The sequence below is a fragment of the Austrofundulus limnaeus genome, unplaced genomic scaffold, assembly GCF_001266775.1.
Source record: "Austrofundulus limnaeus strain Quisiro unplaced genomic scaffold, Austrofundulus_limnaeus-1.0 Scaffold207, whole genome shotgun sequence".
NCBI classification, from domain to species: domain Eukaryota; kingdom Metazoa; phylum Chordata; class Actinopteri; order Cyprinodontiformes; family Rivulidae; genus Austrofundulus; species Austrofundulus limnaeus.
Window position 1 is genome coordinate 799,305 of NW_013952609.1, and position 12,638 is coordinate 811,942.

A 12,638-nucleotide genomic window follows, 5' to 3' on the forward strand; every position below is an offset into this window, starting at 1 on the left:
GAGTAAAGGAAGCCATCTTTGTGAAGAAAAACCGTCCACCATTAAACAGAGGTGGAGGCCTTCATGTCCAGTTGTCCTCCTCCTACAARGCTGTTATTGCAAGTATGACTCCGCCCCCTGTGAGCAAAAGGTGTGAATCAGGGTCCCATTGATAGTCAGGTGATGGAGCACATGACCCTCTATGACCAATAGAGCTAATCAAGGCACTAACAACCTATTGTTTGGCTGATGGTCCTCTTTTGACTGAAAAATGAGCTCATAATAGTAATAAAACATCAATAATCTCTACTCAGACATTATTTTATTCTGATTTATATTTTCAGTTGTATAATTCTGGACGACTGATAATATTAAACCCAATTATGTCTGTTTTAATTCACCTRACTGCATTTCCAGGAACGCTCAAAGCTTTTAAAAGCTCCACTGTTTTTCTTCAGCAACATCATTAAATTTCTTCCTGTTTGGAGTTCATTAGTTTTAGTCAAAGAGAGGTGRCTGCAGCTGCAGAACACAGAGCTGACAAAACTTCTGCTCAACCAAAACTCTAACCTGAAGATCCTGATAACCTGTCAGAGATAATCCTCTGAGGGTTTATTAAAAAGAAYGAAGAACTTGTTGAGCTCAGCTCCTGACTGCAGAGGAGGCGGTTATGTAAGAAAACACGAGTAAACACAGCAATTGTTTGGACACCTTATGGCTTTTACTGTTTTATTTGAATCTSATATCACAACAGTGTAATAATAGCTGCTGCCTCCTTGCAGAGTGTAAAATGTTGCAGTTTCTTTCATGTCTCATCTACCTTCTGTCTCGCTCTAATGATGTGAGCCTCACTAAGCTCTACACGATGCTGACGACCACTTCTTTTAATATTTCTAAATAAAGGTCGACGCCGTTCGTTTTGCTAAAACTTGATTTAGAAATGAAGGAAACAAAGAAGGAACGTGCTTCTCTAGTTTGGGAAATGTCACGAGTTTGCCTCTGAACTTTTGAAACAAWGGTGTGTAACAAAGTACGTTTACTTTGTTAAAGTAAGTAATTTTTTTTGGGGGGGGGGGATGCACGATGTATTGGCATTAACATCAGTATCGGTCTGATAAGTAAAACTGGGCCAATATTAACATCCAATATTGATTTTCTATTTTGCAGCTTTGTGTTTCTGTTTTTTTTTTGGGGGGGGGGGGGGGGGGGGGGTTGATCATGATGATGTTTGTGGCGCTGCACAGACAGGAAGAACTGAAGTAGAGAGCCATGTCAGTGCTCTGGTCGTGGTTTTACGAAAAAGACACAAGTTTGTGCATATTTAAATATAGTATATCGTGAATTTACTGTATCGTTGCAGCTATTCAGTATACTCAAGTGTCACGGTTTGATATTTTTTCAGTACAATAAATGTTGTTGAAACAGCAAGTTTCTCAGTGGATCTGTGCTCCACAGAGCAGCCCAGGTGGAGTAGTCGAACACAAATCCACTGATCCTTCAACACAGAGCATCTTCAGAAGACAAGCTGATAAAATAAATTTTTAAAAATCTGTATTGTTCCATACATAGTGTGTGTTGAATCTAAAGCACTGTAATGAATGGTTTGATACAGACACATGTATTGTTGCACGCCTAATACAAACAAACAAACAAACAAATAAATAAAGTTTGTGTTTTGTGTAATTACAGTATATATTAATTATCAGTCATAGTAGAAACATARTGGATATCAATATCGGCTGAAATTTTCATCTTGGTGCATCCCCAAGTTTTTTTTCAGGATGTGTAATTTTAACCAAGTTTTTTTATTGTAACTTATACTTTTATTTTGTTGCATTCAAAACATAAAAATGATACTTTTACTTCTTTACTTTAAAATATAACATCTGGTTACACTCAAAAAACAGATTGTTGGATTTACCTGATCAGGTTATGTCAATAATTTCCATTCAACTGACTTGYGTAAAGGTAAAGCAACTTTCTTTAAAAAAATCAATGTGCCTTTTTTGAGTGTAAATGCTARAAATTTAAATATGACCGGAGCTCACCATGAAAAATTGTTTGTTGAATTTTAATTACCTGATTCCGCTAAACCGAGTWGAGTAAATTGAGAAATTTAAGTTTACTTTAAAATAATASGTGGAAATTGCTCAATTTACTCAAATCAGTTCAAAGTAAAGTCAAAACTTTATTTCTTAGGGTCTGTGTAAAAGTYCTTATACTTATTTGAATATTGTGAGCAGTTTGATGATATTTACCTTTTCTTTAACATTGAAATTCATTTTTACCAAAAACATTTTCTGCTGAAGTATTTTTTCTTTTTACTTCGTTTTTTTTCAAGTACCTTACACACCTCTGCTTTTAAACTTTATTTTCTTTGGTAACTGATTCAGCTGCGAATTGAAACATATAAAGTTAGGYTTAAATGTTACAGAATACACAGAGTTACAGTTTATTTCCCCCATATCATATAAATGCCATGAAACAAATGATTTGTTGCTGTTCCACCTCCAGCCTGGGATACATTAAAGAATTGGGAAAAAAATGTTCCTGTTTTATTATCTCTGATAAAAAAAAGACAAATTGTTACACAAATAATGTCTATAAAATATGTGGATTCTTACAAATTACAATATAAATAGTAAAAAAAGGTGAAATAACCTGATTTTTCTGAAATATAATTTATTGTTGTCATAATAATCAGTAGGTTCTCACATATTCATATCATGTGCAGTCATGTGAATATTTTCATTCTGTTTAGAAGGTTTGGTTTAATACCGATAGCTTAGCGATGCTAACCATGATAGCTTGTTTGTTTCTTAAATGTGTAATATAAGCCAAAAAGCACAATCTGAGTTGATTTAACTGCAGAAACAAACAGACAAAGAGACGTTTTACTCACACTGGGTGTATTCCTGCAGCAGAGCGAATTCAGCGGGGGTCAYAGTGACCCATTTGTCCTGACTGTTCATCGTGTTCTGGCCTTTTCTTGATGTTCAGCGAGCGTTCCCTGGWCAGCGACGCACACGGCGGGCCGTCTCACACTGCAAAACATCACAACAGCAGCTCCATTAACACTGAGCAGTTCTCTGTTTAGAAAGGGCTGAGAAAATAATACAACAGGTGAGAGGCTCAAACGGACACATCAGCACTCAGGAGGCTTGTTCTGCTAAAAGTAGCAACATTAGAACTGAGGGAAATAAYTGTAAAAGCAGATAAATCAACTCATTTAAGTGTCTTTATCTACATAATATCACTTGAAATATCAACTTTGTGGTAACTCTAAGAAAGCTTTTTAACTTATTTTCTTATTTAGAATCAAAGAATGAGGGGAAAGAATCTTCCAGATGGCAGCATTGTGTATTAAACCCAAGAAAGACAGCATTAGTGCTAATAATCAAGCCACATCTGTCTCTAAAGCCAGTTTTCCAAGCCAGGATTAGACAGTCAAGCTTTTACTTTCAACTGTTGCCAAATCTACCGGACCCCTGCAGTTTCTCCTGCAGATGGTGGGCCTGGGTTGTTTTACTGGATGGGTGTTGGCTGATTTGTTTAAATTTTTATTTGTTTATTTTGTTAGGAGAAGAGTTGGGCCTCGTAGGTGAGGATGTGTAGCCTGCAGGTCTTCACCTGTCCCCTTCCCTCCCCAAGCTTTGGCTGCACCAAACCTGGGTTTGTTATTGTGCTTTAAAGTTTACAAAATCACCTTTATTGGTCCGTTTTTGTGCCTAACTCAACCTCAGGTCACAAGCTTTGAGGAACGACAGAAAGAAGATGATCACAGACAAATGAGCTGCATCCAGAAGCTGAGCTGAGCTTCTTCAGGTGATGGGATTAAGCTGAAATTGGATTAATTACTGGATTGAAAATGCTAAGTTTTACCCACAGGAGAGCAGAAAAGGAGGCTGGGGAGATGGAGATCAGAGAAGCTGTTTAAACTGGAGATATTGACAAATAAAACACTGCAGATTAAAAAAGGTCACAAAAATTTTCAGTGAATTAAAAAAGGCATCTTATTCAGCTCCAYCCTGAACCTGCATCAGCCTGACTGGTTGCCATGATGACAGCGGGACAGAAATCAAGCTAAAAGGGCTTTTAGAAGCAGGTTGGTCGAATTAATCTAATATTTAATGTTTTATTAGCTGCAAAAAAAGAAGTTATTTTGCTTGAACATAATTTTACAGTTAAAAGCATTTTAACACCATGATGAACAAACTATATGCTTTGAGCAAACAGCTGATTTTATGTGATTCAATAAGAGACGAGCATCATTTATCAAACTTCAAACTATTGTTTATTTGTTTAATGTTGGTTGTAGTAATTTTGTATTTTACTGTATGTTTTGGTTCTTGCAGCCCCTGCATCAGTGTGGCTGTCTGTGCTCAGGTCCAATCACCACTGAAGCATTTGACCCATTTAGAACCTGAAAGCCTGGATCAACAAGTGGATGTTTATTTGTGTGAAGGACAGATGTGGCTCTGCTTGTGTCGCTGGATGTGGATCAGATAAATAAAGCTCACTGCTACAGTATATGTTTGATCAGCTATAAAAGTGTCGGATTTGATTTAATCAGCAGATCGAGGGCTGAAGAAGAAATATCTCAGGTCATTTTTTTAAAGGTAAAAAATAATAAATTAAGCATTAAAAAAGATTCTCTTGAGCTATATTAACTGGTGCAGTTTGGACGAGTTTACTTCTGCGGTTTTCGATGTACAACTAAGCAGTTCTGAACTGCAGGTACTCACTCAACGTAAACAAAGTGGAAGCTTGTGTCACCTGGATGACCTACTTGAGGCTGGTTGTAATCTGAGAAGGTAAACAAACATGGCGGAATCATCATAAAGACACAGCTCAAGCAACCTTTGCAAAACTTCTTATAAGGCAGTAAATTTCCATCTGACCCACCTGTGTCAAATGTGTGTCAAACTCGTGGGCAAGGTGTGGCCCACAAGTGACTCCTGTCTGGCCTGCCAAGGGCGGCACATATATTATTATTATTATTTTTTTTTTTTACTAAATATGAAATTTGTTTTATATCAATGTTAACTTTAAATTTATGACTAAATGCAACAGAATTAATACATTAAAAAACTGAAAGATAATAATATGTCCTGCCCCTGAGCTGTTTAGTTGGATAGCACAGTATTAATGTCTCAAAATAAACTGCTTTAAAGCCAACATCGACCATAAACTACATTTCCCATAATGCATATGGATTACACAGAGGAATTCCCTCTCAGAAAATGGGAGAGTTCAGAATTTAATAAGGAAGCTTCTCACCACAACTCATCAGTAGCTGCGTTTCCATTGACCATGAAAATGCGCAAATTAGAATTTCGAAAATAAATTTGCTCAATGGAAACACGTCAATTTCGAAAAAAAAATTACTTTTTTCGACAAAATGTTTTTGCGCTAGGAAGAGGTGGTATTTCGGCCGTATCGAAATTGGTGTTTTTTGCAAAACTGCAATGGAAACACTTTTTTTGCATCACGGGAGTCACGTGATCAACAACTGGCTGTTTCTAGTGGCGAAAAAGACGATGACGAAGATGATAACAGGAAGTAGAAATAGTAGTAATATCACAGAAGTTGTATAAAATAGTAAACTCATCGACTACAATTTCCCACAAACACAGCATACGTAGCCGCTCCCAAGTAGGGTCTTGTCTCTGGAAAGCCTCGATAAAAGACGCCGACGTCTCCTCTGATGATGAGCGCTAGCGTCGCGATAGCAACATGCTATGTGTTTACATCCATCGCCATTGTGTTTGTAATGACTTATCGCAAGAACAAACGTATTCACGCGTGACTTTAATAGCATTTCTTACTTAATAGAAACACCGCAGTTGCGAAACTGTGTTTTTCGACATTAACAGAATATCGACAAAGTTTTGCGCACATTTGCAATGGAAACGCAGCCAATGAGTAAAACTCTCTTAATTTACTTTTAATAGAATTTCTGTATTATTTATTTCACATTTAGTCAGTTGTACATGTAGTGCTTTTCAGTGTTTATAAGAGGACGTGTTGAAACACTGTTTCTATGCAGGAAATATCAGGTAGAGCTCAGTGTTTGTTAGCAGTGCTCAGCCATAGCAATGAGACAAGGAACCTGGTGTTTCACGAAACATGAAACACCATAACGCTCATGTGCCCCCTGACCTAACCTGTTTATTTATCTTAGTAATGATGTACTAACACATCAAAAATGACTTTTCTATAAAAGTCGCCATTGTTGACCCGTTTTCAATCACTTCTGCAGGTAAACAACAGGTAAACAAATAAAAAGGTAGTTAGCATCCTGTCACAAATTGCTCTTACAAATCGTGAGTTTAATGAGGCCAAAACCATCGAATTGAGAAAAATTATTATCATTCGGGGTTCATGACTTTGCAGTGAGAGCCTTTAACATGACTTGGGTAAAGTGCACAAACAAAACCTTCATGAATAATTTAGTGAGTCTCATCTTAATCACACAGATAAGGAGCAATCAGCCCCAACATCAGAGCTGCTGCAAAATTCACCCATCACTGTTCCATCAGTTGAACTTATTGAAATCCTATGATTTGGTTAACTGTGGTATTTTATCAGTCATGTTTAGGGCTCATAAAAACACAATACCTTCAAACATCCAATTACTTTGTTAAAAGAGCGAGTTGTTATAATCTCAAAGGGATAGAGATGTTTGTTAAACCCAAATTTAGAACCACTTTAAAGGAACGGAGTATTTCAGTCCAGGGTAGAAGATTATGGAATAATCTGGAGGATGACATTAAAAATGCCAGATCAATGAGTATATTTAAGAGAATGATAAAGAATAATTTGCTGGAAAAATATGTAAACGTATGAATTGTTCAAGGAGTTAAACCCTTATATTTTTCTTTTCCTTTTTTTTAAAATAAAGACTATTTTTGATTGAATTTATTTATTTAAGAAAAAGGGGCAGATATAATAAGATTTTATCCTCTTCTGCTGCCTTTCACTTGATTTATGATTTTTTTGTTGTTTGTTGAATTTGTTTTTTTTTAAAGAAATTAATAAACTAACTGAAGTATGAAGTATAAATTAGCCCTCCGTGTATAAACTTTGAGCTGAAACAAAAACTGCAGGGTTCTTTTAATGTTTTGCACGGGCAGCAAAAAATGGGGGCTGATGTGTGTGAGGGTGTGTGTATGTTTGTGTGTGTGTTGGGGGGGATGCATTTCTGGCGTGCACTGCGCTGCAATCATCCTCACCCTGTTTCTGCAGTGCACCCCCCCCCACACACACACACACACACACACACACACAAAACACCACTGCTGGGAACAACACGAATCCAGCTCTGCAAATGTCATCAGAGTGTCGGTCCTCCTGCGATGCGGTGACGGGGGTGCGTGCGCATCACCGTGCACTGACAGGAGGTCTTTGCTGAAGCCGTGACACCACCGAGACACACGGACGAATGAGAGAAATGACAGCTCAACATGCAGCTCACCTGCTGCAGGGATGGAGACGACCACTGAGACGGACGAGGGAGGAGCTCTCCAGGCGGACGTCTTCAAAACAAGCTCCTCGCTCACATTCCTGACGTGGGTTATTTCCTCCAGCAGCAGCTCCTCTGCGCTGCATGCCAGGGTGAGGTGAATGGTGGAGTGTTTGTTTTCCTCTGCGGCGTCAGGTCAGAGGAGCATCGCTGAGGATGTGGAGCGGTGACACAACAGAGGAAAAGAGACAGAGAGAGAGAGAGACAGAAAAGGGGGAGGATGAGGAAGAGGAGAATCATCCAACCCTGTTCTGCCTGCAGTGATCAGTTTCCATACTCCCGCTCACTCACGTCACAACCCTCCATCCCTCCCCTCATCCGCTGCTGCTGCTCGTCTCTCCCTCCTCCTCCTGAACGCCCTCAGGTCCTATACGCTCCTGCTTTCACACGGCTCCTCTCATCCTTCCCTCACTGCTCTTTCCAAGAGCTTTAGATCGTGTTTACTGTGGCGCACAGAAACTGTGTCGGAGCAAGACAGATGAGAAAACCTGCGGGGATCTTCCCCCCCGCTAGAAAATTTAATGAAGGCAAGAAAAACAATTGTTCAGATGTTAGAAATTAAGTGTTTGGAAGCGTTTTCAGTCAGTCTGAAGAGTGATAGAGCTGTGTTGTGACAGTAAGCACACAAGGCAAACATCCGGGTCGAAAACCCAAACTGATACTAAATAAGGAGTAAAAAAAAGTGTGTTCTGGCAGATTAAATCATAAATGTTGAGGTGGTTGTTGAGGCTGGTTCAAAGGAATCAAAGGTGGGAAACCAACAAACAATAAAAAAAAACAGCACAGACAAGTTTTCCAAGTTGTGCATTTAAAATTAAATGTATTAAAAGGGATCCACAATTAGTTGTAACATTAAACTTTATTTGATAAACATTTATTTTAACTGTAAAATACAGACAGTAAAAATACAGTAGGCTATTTAGTTTTGTAATTTTTTTAAATATATGTTAACACGGATGGAGCCATTTTATTTACACGCAAAGCATTCTGGGTAAAAGATGACATCAACTAGGTGCGAGGCTGCTAGCGAGCTATATCCACCCTGAAGGTTAATCTTGGACAATATCTGATGATCGACTCTTTTAAATGAAACCAGAGAGCGTTGACAGAGAGGAGAAGGTAGAAATGACTCAGCCTGCAACTGAAAATATAGATGGAGGACAACAGAGCTGCTTCATGGAAGAAGAACCTCAGCTTAGCCTGTTAGCCTTTGCACTAGCGCCCATGCTATATTGCCTTATATGTATTAGCTCGGCGCTAGTGTGACAAACAAGCTATACTGAGGTCCTCCATCCATATTTTCAGTTACAGACTGAGTCATTTTTGTGTTCCCCTCTCTGTCATGTGGATGGAGGACCTCAGTGATGAGAGGAGAATGTGTAGCGCTGAGCTAATACATATATATAGTGATAGCATCCGGGTTAACGCTAAAGCTAACAGGCTAAGCTGAGGTTCTTCTTCCATGAAGCAGCTCTGTTGTCCTCCATCCATATTTTCAGTTCCAGGCTGAGTCATTTCTACCTTCTCCTCTCTGTCAACGCTCTCTGGTTTCATTTAAAAGTCAATCAGATATTGTCTAAGATTAACCTTCAGGGTGGAAATAGCTCGCTAGCATCCTCGCACCAGTGACCTAGTTGATGTCATCATTTACCCAGAATGCTTTGCATGTAAATAAAATGGCCCCATTCGTGTAAAAACTGAACATCCTACAGTATTTTTAGTCTTTATTTTACAGTTAAAGTGTATGTTTATTATATAAAGTCTAATGTTACAACTAACCGGGGATACCTTTAAAAAATGCAGATGCACAGATCTCTGGTCACTTGGTAACTTCCTGAATTTTCTCACTTTCTGAAGAGAAATTCACTGCAAGGAGAAACACTTGACCTTGATCTGGTGACTTTGCAAATCAATATCACATGATGCAGTGAACCAATCTGCAGCTCTGCTCTCCAACTATGAGAGAAACCAGACTGTTGTCGGAGAAATGTGCAAAGGCCAACATTTGTGCGGCATGCAGGCAGAAGTGATGTGACTTTAATACGTGCGAGGTGGTGCTCCTGCAGGGGGGAGTATTGGAACCCTGGTAGATAACTTGAATATTTGATGAGAACAACACCAGGCCTCCAGCAGCGTGGCTTCATACAGACCGGGAGCTGGACCCGCCTGCCTGCAGAGGAAAATCTAAAATGCATCATAAAAAGAAAACATATCAGACTTCAGATACCGGAGACTATTGATCAGCCACGACCAGTGACCTGTGGAACCTGGACAAACAAACACACAACTACACATACACAGCAACTAGAACAAAGTTAAAATCTCCACCTCAACAATAAATAACTTTATTATTAAAGCTGTCCACTCCTATAGAGTTGAATTTAAATCTGTTTCATACAATATTTGTCCCCACTCAATATTAGTGTAAAATGTACTCTATAGCCAGTGTCAACTTCTAAGAGTTAATTTGACTTATATTAGTGTCAAAAGCAACAATGTGAAGACTAAAATTTCATTGTATAGTTTGTTTACACTCTGGAGAGTAATAATATTTTTCTGGAATTACACTATATTTATTATGAAAAGTAGCCTTTTTTGTGTGATACTCCTAATTTTTGTTTTCCTTTTTACACAGTTAGAGTCAGAGTACACAGAGATATGCACTCTAACCAAGAGTTAAAATCAACTCTTGAAGTGTTGTATTAACACTTTTTTTCCCTCCGTTGAACAGCGCAACAGGGACGACTTTCACACACCAGGAAGTACCTCTCACTCATGGTGTCGTCTTATGGCCAATAACACAAAACCTAATCTTAAAAACTAACCAACCTGAACAAGAAAACTGACCAAAAAAACTTTTTTTTACATTAATGAACATTTTTAACAGTCTTAGACAAGCAAACACATAATTTCTACAAGATTACCCAGCATCCCTTGCTGAGAAAATTCTGGTCTTTGAGGAAGAGGGCGGGACTTTTCAGAGTACTTCTTTCAACACTGTTAAGTGATAATCAAGATTTAACAGTGGGCGGAGCTTATAACACTGTCCAGAGATGAGACAACACTGATGAAATTAACTCTGTGAATTAACACCAACACTGGATGTTAATTTACTCAGAAAGTGTTAAAAATAACACTTGGGAGCTGAAATTAACTATGAAAAGTTTAACACTGAAACTTTAACACTCCAGTTTTTATTGTGTAAAGTAATGAGCCTCAGCGTGAAGCAAAGTTGATGGAAGATCAGTGACCCAGATCTGTGCCGCGTGTTGAGGGAGGAGCTCACCAGTTGTGTTTTTAGTGCTGCCTGCAGGCTGATCGGTTGATCTGTTTACGGTTGTGTTGGAAAAGCAGCTCAAGTATTGATACTCACATGTGACTGAGAGAGGACTGCAGGGCAGCAGCTTCACAGAGCCGCCTTTCATTCACTGTCTGACACAGATAGAGAGCCTCTGCAGGACAGAAGGCAAAACAATTAAAGAATATGGTCAAAATTGATGCAATTATGACTCATTTTGTTTTGTATACCTTAAATTAGAGCAGATGTTTGGTTGCCTGGAGGATCTGTGCTATCCAGCAGCAAGGTTTTATGTTGAACTGGCATAAATTAAAAGGAAAAACAATGGAAGTGGCTTTGTCTCTTGTTTAAACGTTAATTTAAAGACAACAACAAACACTTATTATAACAGCCATGCTGTGAAACGTGTGTTTTTGGAAGTGGGCAGTGATGTTTATCTTCACTCCTGGTCAATTTATTCCAAAAGTATTTCTATAGTTCCTATCTAAATGAGGTATAGAAGAAAAATCCCCATTAAAACAGCCAGTTCAGATGTTATCAGTCCATTAAATGGACGTTAATAGCAGTTATCAGTCCCATAGAATGGCTTCAGACTGTCCCGACAGTGCCCCCTAGGGGGTTACCAGCGCCATATACTGTATGTTGGAATGCAACAATCTGCTACTGCCAGAGTCCGGTCTTTTTTATCGTAGCCCGAGTAATTTTCTCTAAAATTAACCTTAGTGGCTTTATGCCTCATATTAACCAGATTGCATAAAAACCTTAGTGGCTTTATGCCTCATAACCAGCTGACAGTCTGAAGCCATTCTGAAGCCATTCTATGGGACTGATAACAGCTAATAACGTCCATTTAATGGATGATAACATCCGAAGCAGGTGGTATAAATCAGTTTTACAGCTTTAAAACCCAGTCTAAATGATTTACTAGTAAAAGGGGAGTAAACAGCTCTGAAACATAAAAAAGATGTTAACAATCAGAAAAGGGAGGTCATGATTTAAGGAGGGAACTAAATTTAAAACAACCATGTGTCAAAACTGCTCTTAAAAGCAAGTGTATGTCTGTAAGTGGGGTTAGACAGTGGAWTAATCTAGATTCAGATTTGAAAAGGCGCAATAATTAAAGGAATAAATGTAGATTTAATTAATTATTGATAAATAAGTATTAGAATAACTTTAACCTTTATAATAATTATTATTATTATAATTATTATTATTACTGTATTAGATTAAATATATTGCAGGTGGRGTAAAAACAATTATAATTAGATTACGCACAGTGATAGCATATACCGACTGAAGTATACAAAGCAACACACCAGAACAAATTTATTGTTTTGGGAGGGGGTTTGGAGGGGATGGGGGCTCATTGGTGGACCCAATGGATAGCTCTTAATCAGAGCTTAAAAAAGGTAAATTAATTGAATAGTTTTTGAGTTATAAACATTTTTGTATGTCTAGACATCCCCTTTTCATTTGGTGTTGTGGGGGTGCTCGTTGGTGGACCCAATGGATAGCCCTTCTTCAGAGCTAAACAAAAACAAAGCAAAAATAAAGAATAAAAAATAAAAATCTGAAGCTCCTATGTTGAATAGTTTGTGAGTTATAAGCATTGTTTTATGTCAACACATCCCCTTTTTAGATGGACCCCCCTCCTCAAATATGGGGTCTATCGTAAAACCGTTGGCTGGCGCAGTGTAGGTCAGACGCGTCTACATTTCTGTCAAATTTCATGATTGGTGAAGCCGTTTCTGTGATATGGTTGACCAAAAATCACAAAATTTAAAATAAACAGTACAAAAACAATATGATCCATACTTCGCGTGAAAGGGTGGGGGG

General features: G+C 38.3%; 1 protein-coding gene across 1 annotated transcript in view; it reads right to left on the reverse strand.

Moving 5' to 3' along the window:
• dgkb (diacylglycerol kinase, beta) overlaps nucleotides 1-7,781 on the reverse strand; it is a gene marked incomplete at its 3' end in the record, with an annotated part of 46,666 nt that extends 38,885 nt beyond the window's left edge. The window contains 2 exon segments of the mRNA XM_014019014.1: nucleotides 2,882-3,023; nucleotides 7,457-7,781. Coding sequence (XP_013874468.1) covers nucleotides 2,882-2,951 — 70 coding nt within the window.
• Between the last annotated feature and the right edge of the window lie 4,857 nt (nucleotides 7,782-12,638).